Below are 20,484 nucleotides of genomic sequence, written 5' to 3'. Positions count from 1 at the left end.
TCATATAAAGAGAGCAAATAAATATGAATCAGCAGACAGGCTTCTAGCTGTCTGTCCAAGCAATACACCAACAGTTACCAGAGAGAGAAGTACAAACATCTGGGTTTTCAAAGCTGGGGGTGCCCCCCACCCCGCTTCTTCACTGGCCACCCAGAGTATCATCACCAACACTCTTTCAATTAGTGTGCCCCCAAAGGCAAAACATCAGCCTCTGAGTTTATATACTTCAGGGTCAAAGGGCGTCGCAACCATGCAACTGAAACCCCCATGACTAGGCCTTCCCTTGACACAAGCAGGTCATCGAAGACTCCCGATTCAAAGATTCCTTAGTGCTGAGAAGCACTCCAAAACAGACAACAAAAAGTCTATTTTGCTTGCCATTACATTTGAAAAGCAAGATTCATCAAAGGTCCTTGATTACCTCAGTATTCCAAAAGAGAAAACAGTAAAAAAAAAAAATTACCATAACAGTAGCTCACAAGTATCTGAGGCAGGATTTGAATGCAAGTCTTCCTGACTCCAAAACCAGCATTCAATCCATTCACCCTGCTGTCTCCTCCTGGTCTTCTGGCAGCCTTAGGTAGCATCACTCCCCACCCCACCCACCATGATTGTATTCCACCCTGGGGTCCACCTTGTTCCACTGCCTCCACCATCACCACACTTCCTCCCAAAGGTTCATGGGAATAGTCTTTTGTACCACAAGACCTAGGGCTAGACTTCCCCTCTTCACCTTCTACCTTCACAACAGTGCCCAACAGGGGTAGGGGGTTAGAGTGGCATGGGCTGGATCTCTCTCTCTCTCTCACACACACACACACACACACACACACACACATTAACCCCATGGACAGCCCCACCTTCAAGGCTTAGTTAATTGACTTCAGACTGGATTGCTTGAGCAAATGGACCTGGTCCACAAATGCCCCTCCATGCTCCCAATGGGTCCGACAAAGGCAGTGGACGCAAGGCTAGATCAGCTCTCCAGTCTCTGGACACCAGACTGGGCTGGATGCCTCGCCTGCTATATCCCACTGATGACTCATTAGTTTGCAGACTGCTATTTTAAAAAAATCCTATTCCAGACAAAACTACTGTCTAGCCATGCTTCCCCCCATTCTATATTTGTGAAGCTGATCTTCCGAACCCATGCCTGAGACTTTATACCACAACCTGTTAAATTTTAAATTACCATAGTCTAGGCTGTAAAGAAAGAACTCTTTGGATCTCATCTTTGTCTTTTACCACATGGGTAGAAAACCTCTCCTTTTTTTGTCATATGCAAATTTAATAAAATGCTAACCCTTACTGAACCAAGCATAGATCCCTGGGGCACTCCACCGGAGACCTCCTGCCACACTGACATCAAACCAATTCTTACTACTCTTTGGGTCCAGCTACAGCCCATGCATTTGTCTTTGCCTAAGAACTGCAGAACAGCCTTTGCTAAAAAATCTAGGTGAACTCTACCTATAGCATCCCTCAGATCCACCAGCCTCAGAACCTTGTCTAAAAGGAAATTAAGAGTAATCTGCTGTGACTTTTCTAGATGAAGCCACAGTGGCTCATTGTAGTCATTACTTTCCTTTCTAGATGTTCATTAACCATCCTTTAATAATATATATCCCAGAATTTGGTACAGAATCGAAGTCAAGCTCACCAGCCAGTAGTTACCAGATCCAATTCTCTTCCTTGTTCCTACCACTATTGTTTCTTTAGATGAGAGGTGGGAAGGGGGCGGGGGGAGAAGTATAGAAGAGAAGCCAGGCTATTCCCTCAACCAGGTAGGCTCCTCCCACTAACAGGGGTAACTATCCCCAAAGTCACTTAACAAAACCTCTTCCAGAATACGTCAGCCTCAGTGCTCCATCTGGCTCTCTCTTCACCTGCCCTTTTCCCGACTACCAAGGTAGTTTAACAGCTCAGTATAGGCTCTAGCATCAGGAGACTCAAGTTCTAATCACAATATAACCGCCAAATTGCTAACAACCAGCATGTGTCATGTCCCTTCTTTGGGTCTTACTTGCCTCACCTGGTAAAGTGTGGACAATACCACCTACCACTTGGGCAATAGTATGTATATCATGAGAGACAGCAAAGCTATATGCAAAGTTAAGCCTGCCCTAATAGACATCATCTGACAGCCAAGAAAAAGCCGACATCTTTCTCCCATTGCATGATTAAAGGACGATCTAAATTGGCTCTACTTCCATTTCCTCATCATTGTCATCATCGTAAAATTACTAATAGATACTTATAGATCACTTTTAAGTTTGGCAAAGCACCCACAATTATTACTCCCAATTTACAGATAAGGAAACTGAGACCAGGAAAGGTAAAGTCACTTGACCATGGTCACAAGCTAATTTTGGAGGAAAGATTTGAACCTATGTCTCCCCTGACGTGAAATCATCATCTTTCCATTATACTATTCCCTGAAGCCATATCCACATACACAAACCTAGTCATGACCATGTTTAATTGAGAGGTCCCAATGAGCTCTATTTTAAGGAACCCTAAAGCTCAAGCTTCCTGGGACCTAAAAGCCACCTTCTCCCTGTCCCAAGCTCAAACAATCTAGGTTCTGAGGATCCCAATCCCATCCTCAGGCATTCTGGGTTCTAAGAGCTCCCCCACCCCTCTCCCAGCTCCGAATGTCTCATTGCAAGTGAGTTCCAGAGCCCTTTCAGCAGTGAACTCAGATCTCTGAGTAACTAGGAAAGTTGAGGGGAGGAATGTTCAATCTCAGCTGGAAAGAAGGGCACAGAAAATGGCACCCCGAAGCCAAATTCAACCTACAATCTGTCAAGACAGCTGCATCCATCACCTGCCCACCACCCCAGACCACAGAAAGGGAGCATTCGCTGAAACAGGTCACAGCCCAGAAGCCAGCTAGCTCCCTAGACACCCAGGAGGCTGAGGAGACACACAGAGCCTAATGTTCACCCAGGCTCAGCTCTCAGGGCTGTTCTCCCTCCAACTTCAAGCTCCGTTAGGTTTTCAGGCAGCTATCAGAGCAAGTGAAGGATACTAGCTCCTTGAACCCTCTGAGAGGAAAATATCATTTACACACAGGTCCTTGGTAATGAAGGAAGCCCTTCCCCCCCCCCCCACCTTACATCCAGGCCAGCCAATCCCTCTGCCGCCTCGGCAGCCACATACAGAAACGGCCCTGGCAAGAACTGGCACATGCTGAAGGCCAGGTAAGGGTGGGAGGAAGGATGAGGACCAAGGGGCCTGGAGTAAGTCCTGGAGCCAAGCTGAACTCAACCCAGAGCTTCAATTAACAGGCTCACCAGCCGAGCACCCCATACCTACTTCCAGAATATCCCAGTCACCAGAAGACAGAGATAGGAACCTTAGAATCGGTCAACTATCAACAGACATTTATTAAGCACTTAATATTGGCCAGCTGTGGCACTTATTTCTTGGGAAACAAAGAAAAGGAAATCCCTGACTACTGGGGGGGAGGGCAGAGAGGGAGAGAGAGAGACAGAGACAGAGAGAGAGACACAGAGAGAGAGACACAGAGAGAGAGAGAGAGAGACACAGAGAGAGAGACAGAGAGAGAGAGACACACAGAGAGAGAGAGAGAGAGACACAGAGAGAGAGAGAGACACACAGAGAGAGAGAGACACAGAGAGAGAGACACAGAGAGAGAGAGACACAGAGAGAGAGAGACAACAGAGAGAGAGAGACACAGAGAGAGAGACACAGAGAGAGAGAGACACAGAGAGAGAGAGACACAGAGAGAGAGAGACACAGAGAGAGAGAGACACAGAGAGAGAGAGACACAGAGAGAGAGACACAGAGAGAGAGACACAGAGAGAGAGAGACACAGAGAGAGAGAGACACAGAGAGAGAGAGACACACAGAGAGAGAGACACACAGAGAGAGAGACACACAGAGAGAGAGACACACAGAGAGAGAGACAGAGAGAGAATAAACACAAAAGGGAGCCAAGCTGGGAAACCATGCAGTACACCAGTCTAATTTCACAAAAGAAGAAAATGAAACCAAGAGCAGGGCACTGATTTGCCCAAGGTCGCCTAGCATTTTCAGTACCCAACACACAACATCCAGTCCAACGCTCATTTCACATGATTTTAGGGTCCACTCCAAAGTATAGGAGGGAGGGTGGGGAGATGAGGGAGGAAGGACCTAAGGCTAATGGGTCACAAATGCATACCCCCAGCCCTGGTTCCACAAGAGAACAGCTTCCCCAACCTAGATTTGCGCTCTTGGGAACATGAAATGCAGCTGTGGGGGAAGAGAGAGGGAGCCCGGGATAGGCTCTCATACAGGGTAATACAGCAAGCACGCTGTTGAGGAAATCACAATGGCCCCAAGGTTTGCCCCTTCTATTCATCAAGTGGGTGGAAGCCAGAGAATCCCAGGAAAAGCACTTACCCCAGACAAAGTGAAGGCCAAACTCGACCTAGCAGCAAAAGCTGACCTTCTGACTGCCCTCTCCAGGTGATTCCTTTTAAACTCTGAGGAGGTGGGGTGGGTGGGAGGGTTCTTAAAGGGGTCTAACCCCAGCTGTAATCAAGATTCTGTTTGTTGTTTTGTAGCCTCTCACCACCCAGAATTTTTAATCTACCACCACAAAAATGGGTGTATAGAAAACTACATGGGACAAAGTTGAGAAGAGGCATGAGCCAAAAGCAGGGTATCCGAGTGCAAACGGGTGGGGTGTCAGCATGTGCACAGGAGGTTGGAAAGTCATTCATTTCACAAAGAACTAGCTTTGTCATTTTTCTATGTGTGAACCAATTTTCCTCCCAGCTCTAACATTCCGTGTTCTAAGCCTCCCCTTAATTCTGACATTCTGTGTTCTAAGGACCCTCCCAGTTCTGACATCCTGTGCTCTAAGGTCCCTCCCAGCTCTGACATCCTGGGTTCTAAGGACCCACCCACTTCTGACTTTCCATGATTTCCCTAAGACTTCACAGACTTGGGTATGAGAGCCAATGTAATGTGGAGCTTTCTCATCCCTTCCCAGTTGGCTTTTGAACAGAAAATATCAGGAATAAACAGGATCTTAAAAATCATTTAGTGAAGTCCCCCATTTCACAAAGGAAGAAACTGAGCCCTAAAGGGACCAAATGGCCTGCCCAGGGTCACACATCCAATAAGTGGCGGAGCTGGACCCAGGGCTCTGTACTCTTCTCATACTTTTTCCAAGAAGGTCTAAAAATGGAAAAAGATCCTGGGCCATTGTGGAAACCATTTTGGTAGGATGCCCACAAGGTTATAAATAACGCATAGCCTTTGACCCAGCAATATACTATGCCCATGCCCCAAAGAGATCAACGAAAGAGGACAAGACACATGTCCAAAAACATTAGCAGAGGCTCTTTTTTGTGTTGGAAAAAAAAAATGAAATCTGAGTGCCCTTCAGTTGAGGAAAGGCTGAACAAATTACGGTATGTGAATGTGATGGAAAAGTGTTGTGGTGTAAGAAATAATGAAGGGGATGGTCTTGGAGTAATCCAGGAAGACTTGGATGAAGTGATGCAGAGCAGAGGAAGCAGGACCAGGAGGCTGACTTATACAATAATCGCATAAAGACAAAGAACTTTGAAAGACTCAGTGACTCATCAATGCAGTGACCAGCTGTGATGTCAGAGGGTTTCCTGACAAAGAAATAAAATGCAAGATGCGAAATGAGACAACTTTTTCTTGACGTGGCCAATGTGGAAATTTGTTGTGCTTGATTACGCATATTTATCACAAGGGTTTTGCTTCCCCTTTCCCCACCCCAGTGCAAGGCAAGAGGATGGGAAGGAGAGAAAAAAAAAACTAGTTTAATTTTTTTTAAAGAAATTGATGCTGTAAAGTTGGAGGGGGCAGTGTGCTTCTTTCTGCTGCCTTTAGATTGCTTTCTTTCCTCTCCAGGCAGGGTACTGGGGACAGAGAATGGGTGGATTGTTTAAGCGAATAAGGCTTTCTGTAACCTTATTTAAAAGTCACTCTTGCTCATAATTAGAGGCACTTACCCCCTCAGATCTATCCTTTCCCTCGGATTGGTTTTTATGGCTGGTAATAACTCTCGTAAATTCCACAACAGATGGAAATTTTATTTGACTAATCATTGCCGTTTGACTTACTGGGGAGCATAGGGAAGCCTGGGGCTCAGCCTGGCAAGGTTCCAGGAGAGGGGACCATCAGGGGGCTGGGAACGACGCCCAGAACCCAAGGCCACCTTGAAGGCTTGATGCTGAGGAGAGTTGGGAAGAAGACATCCGGAGCAAATTGGACTTTTCCTTGCTCTATAAAGGGACCAACCCAAGGACTACCTGCAGGATTACTGGACCTTGGAATAACTAATAATGCTCTAGGGAAAATCAACTAGGGAAACTCCTCCTCCTTCTCCTCCTCTTCTCCTTCCTTCTTCTATTCCTCCTTGTCCTCCTCCTCTTCCTCTTTCTCCTCTTCCTCCTCCTCTACTGTTCCCCCACTAGCCTCTCAAGTAGGCACTGAGGAAAAATGATTCAGGCAAAGAGAAGGATTGGTCAGCAGAGAGCAGTACAAGGACACCTAGATTTGGTCAGAGGACTTAGGCTTGAATTCCAGCTCCAGCATTAACCAACTGTGTAGCCTTGGGCAAGTCACTTCTCTCTGGGTCTCAGTTTCCCCAACTGTGATGGCACCTTCCACCTCGAGATTCCCTGATCCTAACCTGGGATACATTTGGCTGTGCTCTATCTCATATAGTCAGAACATCTCAAAGTTGGAGGAGGAGCTCAGGGATCATCTAGAACAACTTCTACTTAAATACCTCCAGGGAAGGGGAGCTCACTGCCTAAAAGGCAGCTCATTCCATTGTCCTTGAATGTTAGTAAATTCTTCCTTGTGCTGAAGAGTGGAAAGAAGGCGAGCTCTAGAATTGAGGCCCTGGCTTCAAATCCCTCCCCTGAGGGTCCCAGTTTGCTCATCCGTCAAATGAGGGAGTTGGCCAACATGGCCCCTGAGTGCCTTCCACATCTAGGTCTGTGCTCCCGTGGTTAAACTGTGAGCTCCTTGGAGCCAAGGACTGTCTTTTGCCTTTCTTGTACACCTAGTATTTAGCACAGTGCCAGGCATATAGTAAGTAGGTGCTTAATAAATGCTTGTTGACTAGGGTTCTATGTTCCTAAATCAATCTGCTTCTCTCTAACTTCCCCTCCACTTCTTCTACTACTGCCTTTAGGGGTCACGAAGAACCAATCTAATCCACTTCTATACACACTGATCCCTTTACATATGTGAGTCCAAAGTAATTAGGTTTCCCCAAAGCATTTTCCTTCATAGCAGAATAGGAGGGATGGATAGATGGCTTTTTTAAGTAATCTGATCTCTGTTATCTGAAGGTAGAAAAAGCACTGTGTCGGAGATTGGGGAAGGGAGGAGGAGGACAGGAACTAGCATTGATTAAGCACCTACTATGTGCCAAGTGCTTCACTAAGTGATTTACAAGTACAATCTCATTGGATCCTCACAACAGCCCTGGGAGGGAAGCACCATTATTATCCCCATTTTACAGCTGACAAAACAGAGGCAGACAGAGGCTGCCCAGGGTCACAAAGCTAGCAAGAGTAAAACCCAGGTCTTCCTGACTCCAGGCCCAGCTTGCTACCCCCTAGACCGCCTAGCTTAGTAAGAGTCAGGGAAAGGGCAAAGAGAAACTCTAGAGACCTGGGCTCCTGGGCAAGCTCTTACCTATAACTGACGATGTGACCCCATGCAAATGACTAGTGAGAAAGACCTCCGAGAAGGAAGTAACTGGAAAACTAGACGGCTCCTAAGATCTCCTCTCCCACCTCTGACATCCTGTGTTCTAAAGGCCACCCCAGCTCTGACATCCTGTGTTCTAAGGCCCCTCCCAGCTCTGATATCCTGTGTTCTAAGGGCCCTCTAAGCTCTGACATCCTGTGTTCTAAGGCCCCTCCCAGCTCTGATATCCTGTGTTCTAAGGGCTCTCTTGGCTCTGACATCCTGTGTTCTAAGGCCCCTCCCAGCTCTGATATCCTGTGTTCTAAAGGCCCTCTAAGCTCTGACATCCTGTGTTCTAAGGCCCCTCCCAGCTCTGATATCCTGTGTTCTAAGGCCTCTCCCAGCACTGACATCCTGTGTTCTAAGGCCTCTCCCAGCTCTGACATCCTGTGTTCTATGGCTGCTCTAACACTCTGTTCTAGGTCCCTTCCAATTCTGACATTGTGTGATTGTACGTTTTAATAGCATTAGTATATTAGTAATTAGCAGTTCACCTAGAGAAATGATTATTCACCTCAGCAAGTAGGTTAGTTGTTTTCTGTGTTTTAAGGAAGTTCTTAGATTATTACTATTGTTTTAAAAATTTTTACAACATAGACCGTCATAAGTAAAAAATACCTCTTATAAAGTACTTTCGGTATCCTTAGACCCCTTTTGGCTTGCTGGGACCTTTCAGTCATCATGCAGCTGGTTTTTCCTCCCTGCCCCTGTGCCTGGTAAGACTGTGCTAACAGCTTTTCCTTAGAGAGTGGGGTCTAGTTCCAGGGATGCTGGCTGTCGGCCCTTCCCTCGCTCTGGGCTGGGGCTCAGGCCTGGATGTCCATCCATTCAAGCAGAATTGGGAAGTGGGCCGCCATCAGCTAGGCATCTGAAGACGTCAGCGCCTAGTCAACGCCGCTCGGGGCCTCAGTTTCAGCTCCTTCATCATCCGGCCTCCTGCTGATAACAACCCTTCAGCTCCTCAGGACTGTCAGATTCAAGATCAGAGGAGAAGAGGCCCGCTTGGCAAGCAATAACCTTGTTCAAATTATTCCAGAGGGAAGGACATTTGGAATCAGGAGATAGCACTTAGAACAACAACACACACAATTCTGAAAGAAAAAAATATGTCTTTGAAATAACATTAATCATGATAATGCTTTCTCTTGGTATTCATAGGGAATTCTGTAGTCTTCCAGAATTAATACCCCATAGCCAGGGTTCCTCCAGCTAGCCTTCATCTCCTTCCCCATTGTGCCTCTCACTCTCTCTGTTGTCACCAAAGCATTCCCATTGCCCATAGGGCCCTCTCTGAAGGGCCTCAAAGCAATGTTATCTACCTCATTCACTGACTTCTCTCCATTCCCCCTTCCCCAAGCTCACCACCCTAGCCTTAAAGTCAGAGTGGCCTTTTAAGAGAAGCTGAACAAAAGAAATCAAATCAAATCAGTTATTTTATTCCTCCTAATCCCAAAGAAATTTCTCTATTCTAACTGCAGCCTTTAGAATCATAGACCATAGAATGTCAGAGCTGGAAGGGCCCTTAGAACTCAAAGTGTCAGAACTGGGAGGGCCCTTAGAATCCAGAATGTCAGGGGTGGGAGGGGCCTTAGAACAGAGAATGTCAGGGCTGGGAGGGCCTTAGAACATGAAATGTATTTATTATATAGGGTTTCTTGAAATGGAAATTTATTGCTGCGTATTTTTAATCCTTTCTTACATTCTGCTGTTCACATGGTAATGCTTTTTTTTTCTTATTTTGTATTTAGATTTTAATATTTAAGTTTATAATATGCTTCTTTTTCTTTTTCATTTAAATTTTTGTGTTTAAATTTAAAATAAATTAATTAAAAAAAGAATACAAAATGTCAGAGCTGGGAATGCCCTTAGAGAAGAGAATGTCAGAGCTGGGAGGGCCCTTAGAAGGCAGAATGTCAGAGCTGGGAGGGCCCTTAGAACACAGGATGCCAGGTCTGGGAGGGCCCTTAGAACAGAGAATGTCAGAGAAGCTGGGAGGGCCCTTAGAACACAGGATGTCAGAGCTGGGAGGGCCCTTAGAACAGAGAATGTCAGAGGAGCTGGGAGGGCCCTTAGAACACAGGATGTCAGCCTGAGACAGCCTAGTATAAGTCTCTCATCCTACAGTTGAAGAAATTGAGGTCCAAAATGATGAAATACCTTTAATTCCTCAAGTCAATTCAACCCAACAAATATTTACTAAGTTCCTATGTCAGGGGCTGGAGATAGAAAGACAAAAATGAAATCATCCTTGCCCTCAAGGAACTTTCCTTCAGGGCAGAGGATTATGGGGGTGCAGGGAACCACATAAACCCGTACAAATAAATATAAAACACATACAAAGTCATTTCTGGCAGCAGGGCATGAGGTTAATACTGGGTGTCCTAAAACTCTCATTTCCGTTCTAAGCCTTAATAGCTATGAAAGCTTAAACCAGCATCAAGACTTTTGGGACGTTCTGTGTTAAGGGCAGTTTTTACTAACAGAACCAGGATTCCTGAGGGCACGATGGAAGGCTATGGAAGAGATAGATATGGATGCAACTCCTCTCTCTGACCACCCTTCAGGTCCCTGCCCCCATATAAATAGGTATGGAAGGGCAGAGGAATGGTGGCCAAGGAAGGGGACTTCTGTCTAGGCAGATTCTATGACTCAGAATCATGAGGATTTTTGGAGAAGCCATACAGATTGTCGTGCCTTGCGCAATGACTGTCGTAGTGTAGCTTTGTCTACCCTGAGCCAGAGGAGGGGTAGGAGGGGTTGGTCCTAGCATAGCAGCCAGTATATGCCTGATTGTGATCTAGAACCTAGAGTTCCAGACTCCCAACCCTCTTATCCTTGGTCTGGCACAAGGCCTCCCAGGTCCCTTCTTGTCTATTTCTCAACCATGCTGCATGACCTCTGGCCATTCTCTTCGCCCCATCTGTCCCAGGGTCCTGGGTTCTGAACAGTGAGTTTTCTCCTGACCAATCTTAGCCTCCTCATCACTTCAAAACCATTTCCAAAGCCCGCCCGCACATTCTGTACCCTCCCCTTTATGTCTTGTCTTCTCCCCCCACCCTCACCCCAGTAGAGTGGTTAGGGTGGCATTGACTGTCTTATCTACTTGGATTTGTATCCCTACCACTTACCAGAGTGCTTTGTATGTAGCAATTGCTTTAAAAAGCCCTTCATTCATTCATTCCTCACAAAATCCCCAAGCCACTGCAGAGCTGTCTTGTCACAAATGGGGGCCACTGGGAAAAGAGAAGGGGAGAGTACCTAGCATTGGTCATCATACTGCCGGTCACCCTCTTATCCTGGAAATTCCTCCCTCCCTTTCAGCCCCATTCTCCCATTGATTAGTGTACCCCAGAATCTCCATCTTGAAAATGGGCCCAGGCCAGCCAACCTTTATTCCTCTCCCACCCCTGCTTCTGACTCTCCAAACTTCACCGTCATGCTCCAACCCCGCCCCCTCCCACCATGTTTTTCAATTTGTCTTCCCCCATTAGGATGGAAGCTTTTTGAGGGCAGGAAAGTGTGTTTCTTTTTGCATGTATTCATAACCCTAATCCTGAGCACAGTGCCTAACACACAGTGAGAGCTTAATGCTGTAAATATTTATTGAACGATCAACTGAGGGACTGGAGGAGCCTGGTGTACTGCTATCCAATGAACCACACGGTGGGCAATCTCTCTTCATTCTCTGGGCACAAGGACTACAAATTAAAATTCTGGATGCTGGGAATAAAAAAGATAATGCCAGTTAAGATGACGTTTGCACGATTAGTCCCTTAGGCACTTTTATTTTTTAAAAAGTTGACATTTATGTAACGCTTTAAAGTTAATGAAGCTTGTTGCCTACGTTACTCTCATTTGAGCCTCACAAAAACCCTGAGAGGGAGGTATTAACCCTTCTTAGCCCCATTTTACAGATGAATACAGTGAGGCCCAAAGAGGCATGGGTTACAAAAACAAAAAGCGCCAGACATAGGATAAGAACCAAAGTCTTTTCTGATTTAGTCCAATACGCTTTCCATTACACTACATGTCTCGCCGTTCATTACTGCTTCCATTCCTGTGGATAACTAAGAGTTGGCTATATGGGCAGTAGGGAAATTGGTTCATCTGATTAATCCTCTGTGCAATCCCAGACATTTCCCTTTTCTACTGCTTTTTTTTCAATCAGTAAAATGAGAGGATTGGAGCTCTAAAGTGTCTTTGGTCTTTAATATTCTCTGTCCTTAAATCCCTTTCAGATTGATGTTCTAACCTTATATGTTATAAAGTCTCCCTCTCCCCTGCCAGCTCTAGCATTTTACATTCTAAGGGCCCTCCCAGCTCTGCCATGCTGTGTTCTAAGGCCCCTCCCAGCTCTGATATTCTCTCTTCTAAGGCCCCTCCCAGCTCTGACATTCTGTATTCTAAGGTACCTCCCAGCTCTGGCATTCTCTGTTCTAAGGGCCCTCCCAGCTCTGATATTCTCTGTTCTAAGGTACCTCCCAGCTCTGACATTCTCTATTCCAAGGTACCTCCCAACTCTGACATTCTCTGTTCCAAGGGCCCTCCCAGATCTGACATTCTCTGTTCTAAGGGCCCTCCCAGCTCTGCCTTCCTGTGTTCTAAGGCCCCTCCCAGCTCTGACATTCTGTGTTCTAAGGTACCTCCCAGCTCTGACATTCTCTGGTCTAAGGGCCCTCCCAGCTCTGACATCCTGTGTTCTAAGGGTCCTCCCAGCTCTGGCATTCTCTGTTCTAAGGGCCCTCCCAGCTCTGACATTTCATGTTCTAAGGTTCCTCCCATCTCTGACATTCTGTGTTCTCAGGTCCCTTCCAGCTCCAGGTTTCTGAATTCTAGGGTCCCTCTTAGATCTGACATCCTGTGTTCTAGGGTCCATTCCAGATCTGATATTGTATGATTCTATATGTTACTTATGTTGGTTCATCAGTGATTGTTCACCTAGGAAACTGATCGTTCCTTATTTTCTGTGTTAAAAGAAATTCTTTGGATTTTTGTTCTGTTTCTTTTGGGGGGTAGCAGGGCTGAGGGGAGGGAAGGAGGATGAGGAAGGGATCAGGAGAGCCCTAGGCCAAAGTCTCTGAATCTCAAGCAGATCTAAAATTGACTGCAGCCTAAGTGGCTGTCTCAGTCCTGCAGGGGCCGAGGCCTGCTGCTCATGTATGTATCAGACATTCCCTTCTCTGATCTGCTTTCCAGGCCACTCACTCTGCTTTGGCTATGCGTTAGGATCAGGGGCTCATTCTCACCAGCAAGCTGCAAAGGGAGAGGATTAGAGGAGATTGGGAGCCATAAATCACAGTATTAGAATAGGTGAGTTCAAGGCAAGGCAGGGAGAGTTGGGCACCCATCCTGTGCTCAGGTCTTTGAGCTCCCCAACTCCAGGGCAACTTGTGGGAGACAGAGGAGCAAAGCAATGAGGAAACCTTTTTCTGTCTCTTTCTTCCTCTTGCCCCAGTCAAAGAGCATAGGTTTTATCCCTTTTGCATTCCCAATGATGTTTTAAGTTGGGAAAAGGAGAATCTTGGCACCAGGTGGAAATCCATTCATGGATTTAGACCCAAGGCTGGAGGCTGCAGCTTCCCAAGAGGAAAGGGACTTGGAGGGGGGTGGGGAAGAGACTGCCTGGCTAATAGGTGAGCTCAGCATTACAGACTTAGGCTTTCTAGACCTGTACCATCAGCCTGGAAAAGAAGGGAAGGGAGGAAAAGACTCATAGAACCTTAGATTGTCAGAACTGGGAGGGCCCTTAGAACACAGGATGTCAGAGCTGGGAGGGCCCTTAGAACAGAGAATGTCAGAGCTGGGAGGAACCTTAGAACAGGGAATGTCAGAGTTGGGAAGGACCTTAGAACCCAGAATGGCAGAGTTGGGAAGGCCCTTAGAACACAGGACATCAGAGCTGGGAGGGACCTTAGAACACAGGATGTCGGAGCTGGGAGGGCCCTTAGAACACAGAATGTCAGAACTGGGAGGGCCCTTAGAACACAGAATGTCAGAACTGGGAGGGCCCTTAGAACACAGAATGTCAGAGCTGGGAAGACCTTACTGATCATATGATGCAACTCCCTTACTTTACAGATGAAGAACTGAGCCCAGAGAAGAAGGATTTTTCCAAGGTCAAACAGATGATTGGTTGCAACCAGGACTGGAACTCTTGCCTCTTATATCCTAGTCCCAAAGTCTTTCGTAATCCACAAAGCCGTCTTTAAAGGGTTAAATCCACACATCTTTTATGACTTCTAAATCCATTTTCCAATGAGTTCTGGGAATAGCAATATATTGGCTGTGGCATTCCTCTCCCTATCCACACATACTGTAGCAGGCTTGGCTCTGAGAGAGGTGACTAATACTACTTTCAGGGTCTGAGAAGTAACCCTATGAGTGACTGTCCTCCTAATGCTAACTCTTGAAGCCCACACCAGTGTGGTTCTCTTGAACAAAAGGCTCAGCTGAGGTTGCTTCTGGTAGAGTGGGGTGACTTAGCTGGACAGGTGGATCCATTGCTGAGCTGGGTCAGTTAGGTCACTCAAGGCTCTACACACTCCTCATTAGGCTTGCCTATATCAGCCAAGTTGCTGACACTAGGAAGCTACTACCAAACAGTGCTGGGCTGGGTCCTTCTCGAGTTACTGTATCCTATACTTCATGGGTTGACCAGCTGGACTCCCTGGGCTCACTCTTTGAGGATGAGCTGCAGTTCCTTTCTACTTTTAGTCCCTGGCTTGGCTGGGTGGTACTGTCCTCTCTTCAGCTGGAGTGTTACAGCGCTCTTCCCTTCATCTACCATGCTACAATGTTCTTCTAGCTAGTACAGCAACTCTTAGGTTAGGATCCACAAAGCCGTTTATTCCCTCAAAGCCTCAACTCTGAGGTTGTCACCCCCAGGCAAGAAATGGGACAGACCTGGCCTCTCCTGCTCTACAATACTTTTTAACATAAAAATCCCTTCCCTCCACCTCGTTCTAGTTCTAATCAGTCCAATTTCACCTCCCAAACTACCTTGGGGATGTTATATCCATGCTTGTCTAGGGACAGTGGTATGACTGTAGAACTAAGTACATTTTCTCTCTTGCCTCTTCCAAGCCTCAGAACCTTTCTAGAGTGGAAATGTCTGAAGACCTTTCCTTTTACATTTCAATGTTTCTGTCTTTTAGGCCTCCAGACATTCAGCTTTTGCTGAAGTTCTCATTAGGGCGCCCTACCCCCAACCCTTTCAGCAACTATGCCCTTCTTTTAGTTCTAGAGAGAATGGTATTTTAGACTGAACAAGGAGGTGTGGATTCAAGTCCTGCTGATGCCATTAAATTCCTTTGTGATAACCATTCTCTAATAGATTAAGTAATCAAAGGATGTGAGCAAGCATTTCTCAAAAGAATAACTGCAAAGTTTTCACAATCACATGAAAGAATGCTCTAAATCACTAATAACAAGGGAAATTTAAAAAAAAAACCTGATGTTTCATCTCACACCCTGCAAATTGGCAAAGATGACAAGAAATTGCAATATTCCATGTTGGAGGGTTATGGAATGATAGGCATACTAATACATTGTTGGTGAAACTGTGAAGTGATATGACCATTTTGGAAAGCAGTTTGAAATTATGCAAATAAAGTGACTAAAATGTCCATACCCTTTGAATCAGGGACTCTATTACTAAGCTCATACCCCAAGTCATTGATAAGGAGAAAGTACTTACATAAACCAAAGTATTTATAGCAGAACTTTTTAGGATAGCTGAGAAGTGGAAATGAAGTAGGTACTCATCTATTGGAGAATGTCTAAACGAATAGTGGCAAATGAATGTGAATTACTGTGCTATAAGAAACGATGTTTGTGATGAATACAGAGAAACACAAAAGATCCATATGAACTGATGCAAAGTGAAGTAATCAGAGCCAAAAAAAACAATATATATATAGTAACTACAACAATGGAACTGGGAAAAAACAACCATGCACTAAAAAATTTAAAGTAAATGTAGCACAATTTAAAAAATCAAATGGGACTTGAGTGGGTAGATATGAGAAAACACTCCGAACCCACCCCTTCATGGAGGTGGGAAGTCCACAGACGTCACACTTTGCATGTTTCAGACAGATTGGCTGTACTGACTTCTTTTCCCTCTCAATAAAATATAATTTGTTTTGTGGGATGGCTCTCTGGAAGTAGGTAGGAGATGGGGAGGGATACTTGGGATAACTATGAAAGTATTAATAAAAATGTATTTTTAGAATTCTCTTTCTGATCCTGGGCAAACTATTTCAGCCTCAGTTTTCTCACCTGTGAAATGAGGAGCTTCATAAATACAGAACTTAGATCATGGGAGGAACCTAACTGAGCAACTGGTCCAACCCCTTTATCGTTCTTCATAGTAAACTCGGACACAGAGAGGTTGGGGTTTGCCTTTGGTCACACAGATAACGAGTAGTCATTCTGAGTTGAGCTGTTTCATTTCTAAGATCCCTTCAAAATTGGGTGAAGAATGAGCACAAATTTGTATTTAGGAGTTATGGGGGCAGGGGGAAGAGGTGAGGAGGAGAAGGAAGTAGAGTCTGCTATATAAGGCAGATACACTTCCCACGTCAAGGAGCCTCCTGTCTGATGGGGGAGATAGCACCTTTTCTCAGGGAGTCACCAGTCCCATGGAGAAGACACAGGTTCTATCCTTGGGCAATACCGTAACTACTGGAAAGACAGTCCTTGACCTCAAGGAAGGCTCAGTGTGATGGAGAAAGGGGAGATACAGGGAGCCCCCAGTCTTATTGAAGGATAAAATCTGGAGGGGGAAAAGGGAGCACAAGCATTACCCTGTTTTATCAGAGGACGTAGTCTCTACCCTCAAAGAACCTCATCTTATGGGGGACACAGTCCCTGACCTCAAGGAACCCCCAGTCCCAGTCAGCCTGTGATTCAATTTTTGCCCCAAAGACATAATATCTTACTGCTCTGTGAGAGAGCTGTCGATCCCGATCATCCAGGGCCACCCCCTCCCCCACTCTTCTTCCCTCCCTGCTTAGCTGAGCCTGAGCATCGTAAGAGTTGGATTCAGCTAATGGTGTCTGACTCGTTCCCACTTCAATAAGCAACCTTGGCTTCGGAAGCAATTGCTACCAATTGGGCAGGAACGCCAACTTTACAAATGCATAGATGCCCATCGCCCACCGCTTTCAAGCTGAGGCTAAATTAAGGTTCAGGAACAGAGATGTATCTCGATCAGAGGAAGCTGAGAAATTCATTTCCCCCTCTAAATGATCTGCTCCTGGTTCTAAATATTCAATAATTTCCTTGCCGGGAAATGCATTTCCCGAGGCCTTGTGGTTTGTCTTATTACTTGCATTATCATCAATGTGTTAAGATGGACAATTTACAACAAGCTCAAAACCCCACTCCTTCCACACCCCCACCAGCACTTTCCCTCCTCCCTCCTAGAAACAAGATGGGAGGGTGGAGAAACTGTTCTGACACCGATGGTCTTGGGGAGCCAGCAAGAATCTAAAAGGTTATCTGATCTAAGCCCTTTATTTTACAGATAAGTAAACTGAGGCCCAAGGAGATAAAGTCAATGTGAATCCTGCTTCTGCCACATAGTACCTTGGTTCAGCACTCCTTCCGTTGTACCGTGATGCTCACTGGTGACCTTAGAACATAGAATGCCATAGCTGGGAAAGATGTTTGAGATCATGAGGTCTAACCAACCCCCTTCCTTTTACAGGAGAAACTGAGATTACATGACTTGCCCAGGGCCACACAGCTAGTAAGTGCCTAACTTATTATCTCCCTCTGTCCTCAGCTTGGTGTGTGGGCTTGTACAAGTCATTTCTCTCTGGGTTAATCTTCCATAAAGTGAGTGAGTTGGACCCAGTGATCTCAAAAGTTCCTTCCAGCCATTCTATGACAGGCAGCAGTAGAAGAAAAAATAATCCAGGGCTCTTGACTCCAGATCCATTCTTCTTTTCTCTACCATCAGCTATCATTATCTGTAAGAGTATGAGCACCATCAAGGAGGAATCATCGACCACCCCATTTGCCCAGCACAATGCTCCAAAGATAGTAGGTGATTAATAAATGTGTGGAATGGAATGTTCCATAACTGACAGAGTGATCTTAGATTTTGAGCCAGAAGGGACCTTAGAGAACATTTAGTCCAACCCCTTCATCTAAAGATAAGAAAGCTGAGGACCATAAAGGAGATGTGACCTGCCTGGGATTGCACAGGCAGGAAATAGCAGAACTGAGATTTTTTTTTTGGAAGGTCCTCTGACTCTGAATCCATAGCTCTTTCCATTATATTTCCCCAAACCCTATTCCATACATCTACCAAAGGGAAAGGAAGTAGAGAAGAGAATAAACATTTACACAGTGCATACCATAAGCCAGACACTCTGCTAAACACTTTATAAATAGTCTCAAAACAACCCTGGGAGGTAGGTGCTGTTATTATCCCCATCTTGCAGTTGAGGAAACTGAGGCAGAGGTTCAGTGATTTTCCTAGGGTCACACAACTAGTAAGTATCAAAAGTTGAAACCGAACTCAGATCTTCCTGACTCCAAGCACTGAGTAATTTTCCATGTGACTCTCCCTATTCAGTAAACTCCAGTGTCTCTCTATCACCCCTAGAATCAAATTCAAAGTCCTCTATTTGTCACTGAAAGCTCTGGCCCCATCTTCTCTTTCCAGTCTTCTTATAGTCTGCTCCCTTCTGTACACTCTACGGTACAGACACACTGCCCTACCTGCTTCATGCAGGATACCCCATCTCCGGTCTCTGTACTTTTGCCCTAGCTGTCCCTCATGCCTAGAAAGCTCTCCCCCATCTCCTCCACCTCTAAGAATCCCTGGCTTCCTTTAGGACTCAGTTTAAATGTCACTTTCTACATATATGCATATGTTTATATGTGGATGGATTGATTAGACAACACTGTCACAGGAAGGCTCTTGCCTCACAAGTCAGGGTGGGACTGGTAAGCTGGCAGCCAGGCCCCTGTTCTCTTATCAAGTATACCGGGGGTGGTTTTAGTCTGGATGGAGTGAAGAGGTGATGTAAAAGGGATCAGAGGAAACCAGTTAGGAAACCAGAAAGGCAGACAAGGGGGCTCATCCCAACCTTGTACAGCCCCACCTCCACTTTTTACTCCTACTTCTTCCCCCTTCTTCCCCCTCCCTCAAAGTTCTCATTCATTAAAGCCCTGCCTCAGCTGCCCTCTCCTCCTGAAAGCCCCTTGGACACTCTCCCTCCCCTGCCTCTGTATTATCCTCTCCTTTCTCTGAATTCCTCTCTCAATTTATGGAAGTACACAAAGCATCAAAAGCATGTGTAACATACTTTCAACAGCCTCTCTCTGTTTAGAGACATAGCATATCTTCACATCCCATGAGAACACACCCTGACAATATCCTAGAAATGTTCCTCTTCTGTGTTTGTATCTCACATTGATTCCAGACATGACCCTCCTCACCCCCATCTAGAGGATATCTTGTGTAAGTTTCGGGGACTGGGAAACAAAGTCTTTGCCTCATGGCATGCCAATGTTTGGCAGGTGCTGAGAGCACTCTGAGCTTTAGCAGCCTTAAAACAAATAAGCCCAGCACCTATGTAGCAAACATAATTATTATAATAAGTGGCTGCCCATTCCCATGTTGACTGAGGAAATGACAAAAAGAAATTATGGCACATGTACTATAAGAAATTGTGAATATGAAGAAGACGGAAGCACAAGAAAAATTATATGAACTGATGCAAAGTGAAGTCAGCAGGACCAGAAAAACAATGTATACAACAACAATAAAAGTAATAGAACAAAAAATTGAACATTATATTATGATAATAATAACTGAGCTTGCTTCCAAAGAAGAAATAATAAAATGCAGTGTTCTCCCTTCTTTGCAGAAGTGGGGGTCTATGGGTGCTGAATGTCACATATAGTTAGACTTAGTAGGCATGCTGGTCAATTTTTACTGAGTTTTTTTTTTTCTTTTCTCAGTTTCATTCTTATTCTTTGTTAAAAGGGATGGTTCTCTGGGGAAGGGAATGAAGGTGATGCCAGATACTTCCTGGCTGTGTGATTCCGGGCAATTTCACTTCTGCTTGCTTCAGTTTCCTCCTTGGAAAAGTGGGGATAATAACAGCTCCTACCTCCCCAAGGTTGCTGTGAGGCTCAAATGAGATAATATTTGTAAGGCACTATCAGTACATGCTAGCTATTATTAACAAAAGCTAACAATGACAAGTAAAATAGGCAGCTGCTGCACATGAGATTCTACTTCCTCTTCACCTACCTGCCAGCAGCCCCATCACAGGCACACTCTTCCCTGGGTCAGTGGCCCATCGCCCTATACTCATGCAGACAATAGCTTCCCCAATCCTTCTTCGACACCCATCACATGCCATTACTCACTCACACACATACACATTCACTCCTATTTTGTTCTCTTCGCCCTGGGGCACAGAAGAATTGTAGCTCCAGCCCCGGCCAGCCTGTTTGCGACATGAGTGCAAGAGCTTTTTGCTGTCTGAGAGCCCCCATTAGAGACCTCCAAAAGCCTGGCTATAATTAGAACATTCTGCAGCACTTTTCTCTACTTTGTGATGCTAAAGCTTGATTGGCTCAGGACTGTACCTTCTGCTGATTCATGCTGTATTACAGGGTGGCTAAAGCCAGGCACATTCTGCTAACCCCCAGGTCGCCGTGAATTGGACAGCAGGTTCCCGAGATGGGTCAGCATCA

The 20,484-nt window shown here is 45.6% G+C and overlaps 1 protein-coding gene across 1 annotated transcript in view; it reads right to left on the bottom strand.

Annotated features, from left to right (window-relative positions):
* Positions 1-20,147, bottom strand: part of ACTL8 (actin like 8) — an 86,242-nt gene extending 66,095 nt beyond the window's left edge. The window contains exon 1 of the mRNA XM_036743728.1: positions 20,036-20,147. Coding sequence (XP_036599623.1) covers positions 20,036-20,147 — 112 coding nt within the window. The remainder of the gene's footprint in view (positions 1-20,035) is intronic.
* Positions 20,148-20,484: the final 337 nt, after the last annotated feature.

Source organism: Trichosurus vulpecula, chromosome 2 (genome assembly GCF_011100635.1).
Source record: "Trichosurus vulpecula isolate mTriVul1 chromosome 2, mTriVul1.pri, whole genome shotgun sequence".
Taxonomy (NCBI): Eukaryota; Metazoa; Chordata; class Mammalia; order Diprotodontia; family Phalangeridae; genus Trichosurus; species Trichosurus vulpecula.
Note: the sequence above shows the minus strand (reverse complement) of the source record. Positions and strands in the feature narration are given on the sequence as shown.